A 946-nucleotide genomic window follows, 5' to 3' on the forward strand; every position below is an offset into this window, starting at 1 on the left:
AGAAGTAGCACGTGGATCTCGGTGAGCTTCATCGCGTCGCCGGAACTGGTGATGACGAGAAGGATGGTCCTGTCAACTTGAATCCTTCCGCGCCGCGCCGTAGTAGTCGTCCTGCTCGGCGCGGTACGGGTTCCACGCGCACCATTCTTGTCGCAGACGCCCTCAAAAGGCACACTCATCGCCCGTGCACTCGTAGAGCTGCGTAATGTTGCACGGGTGGGGAGCGACGTGGACGGCGCGCGAGTTGGCCTCCCAGATATCCTGATCTGTCAGTATGCATAGGGAGGGGGAAACGGTGAGCCGAAGCTGTCGAAAGAACTTACAAGCTCGCCACAGCACGATCCATAACCTCCAATGTTGCCCTGAGACACGTCAGTCCTATTCATGCATGGCCGTATGCGTCAGGGTCGATCTGTGACGTACCTCTCCATTGATGAAGGGCGTTGTGAAGCACTGCGCATCGCAATAACCAGTGCCAAAGTTGGCGCCGCCCTTGTTGAGCTCGCTCTTGCCGCCGTCGGCCAGCATCTCACTGAGGTACAGAGCGCTGTTCATGCCGCAGGGGAGACGGGAGACATCGACATCAAAGGTGAACTCGTTGCCCGTCAGCTGCAGCATCTCGTACTCCTGCTTGGTCTCGTCGAGGAAGTAGACGCGGGGAGAGACTTGACGGCCCTCGAACAGCTGGTGCAGCGTCAGGGAGGACCCGGACGTCTTGACACCGTAGGGCTCGTTGTCCTTGATGGCCCTCCATGACGCATTTCTCGGGACACTCTCTCCTTGTTTGTGGCAAGTACTTTTTGGGAGGGAGCACTGATCCCTAATTCCGCAGTTCTCGCCATGGACCGCCTGGTAGATGTTGTAGGATGACTAATACGACGATAAAGTAATTGTGATCTTTCTAACGTTTTTTTTTTTTGTTTAGCTTTTGTTTTTTTTTTATTTT

At 55.0% G+C, this 946-nt stretch overlaps 1 protein-coding gene across 1 annotated transcript in view; it reads right to left on the reverse strand.

The window, feature by feature from the left end:
* Window positions 1-162: 162 nt before the first annotated feature.
* The window catches only part of VDBG_01422 (endoglucanase EG-1), a gene marked incomplete at both ends in the record, with an annotated part of 1578 nt that continues 794 nt past the window's right edge, over window positions 163-946 (reverse strand). The window contains 2 exons of the mRNA XM_003009693.1: window positions 163-306; window positions 424-870. Of these exons, the coding sequence (XP_003009739.1) occupies window positions 163-306; window positions 424-870 (591 nt within the window). The remainder of the gene's footprint in view (window positions 307-423; window positions 871-946) is intronic.

The sequence above is a fragment of the Verticillium alfalfae genome, genomic scaffold (genome assembly GCF_000150825.1).
Source record: "Verticillium alfalfae VaMs.102 supercont1.1 genomic scaffold, whole genome shotgun sequence".
Lineage (NCBI taxonomy): Eukaryota > Fungi > Ascomycota > Sordariomycetes > Glomerellales > Plectosphaerellaceae > Verticillium > Verticillium alfalfae.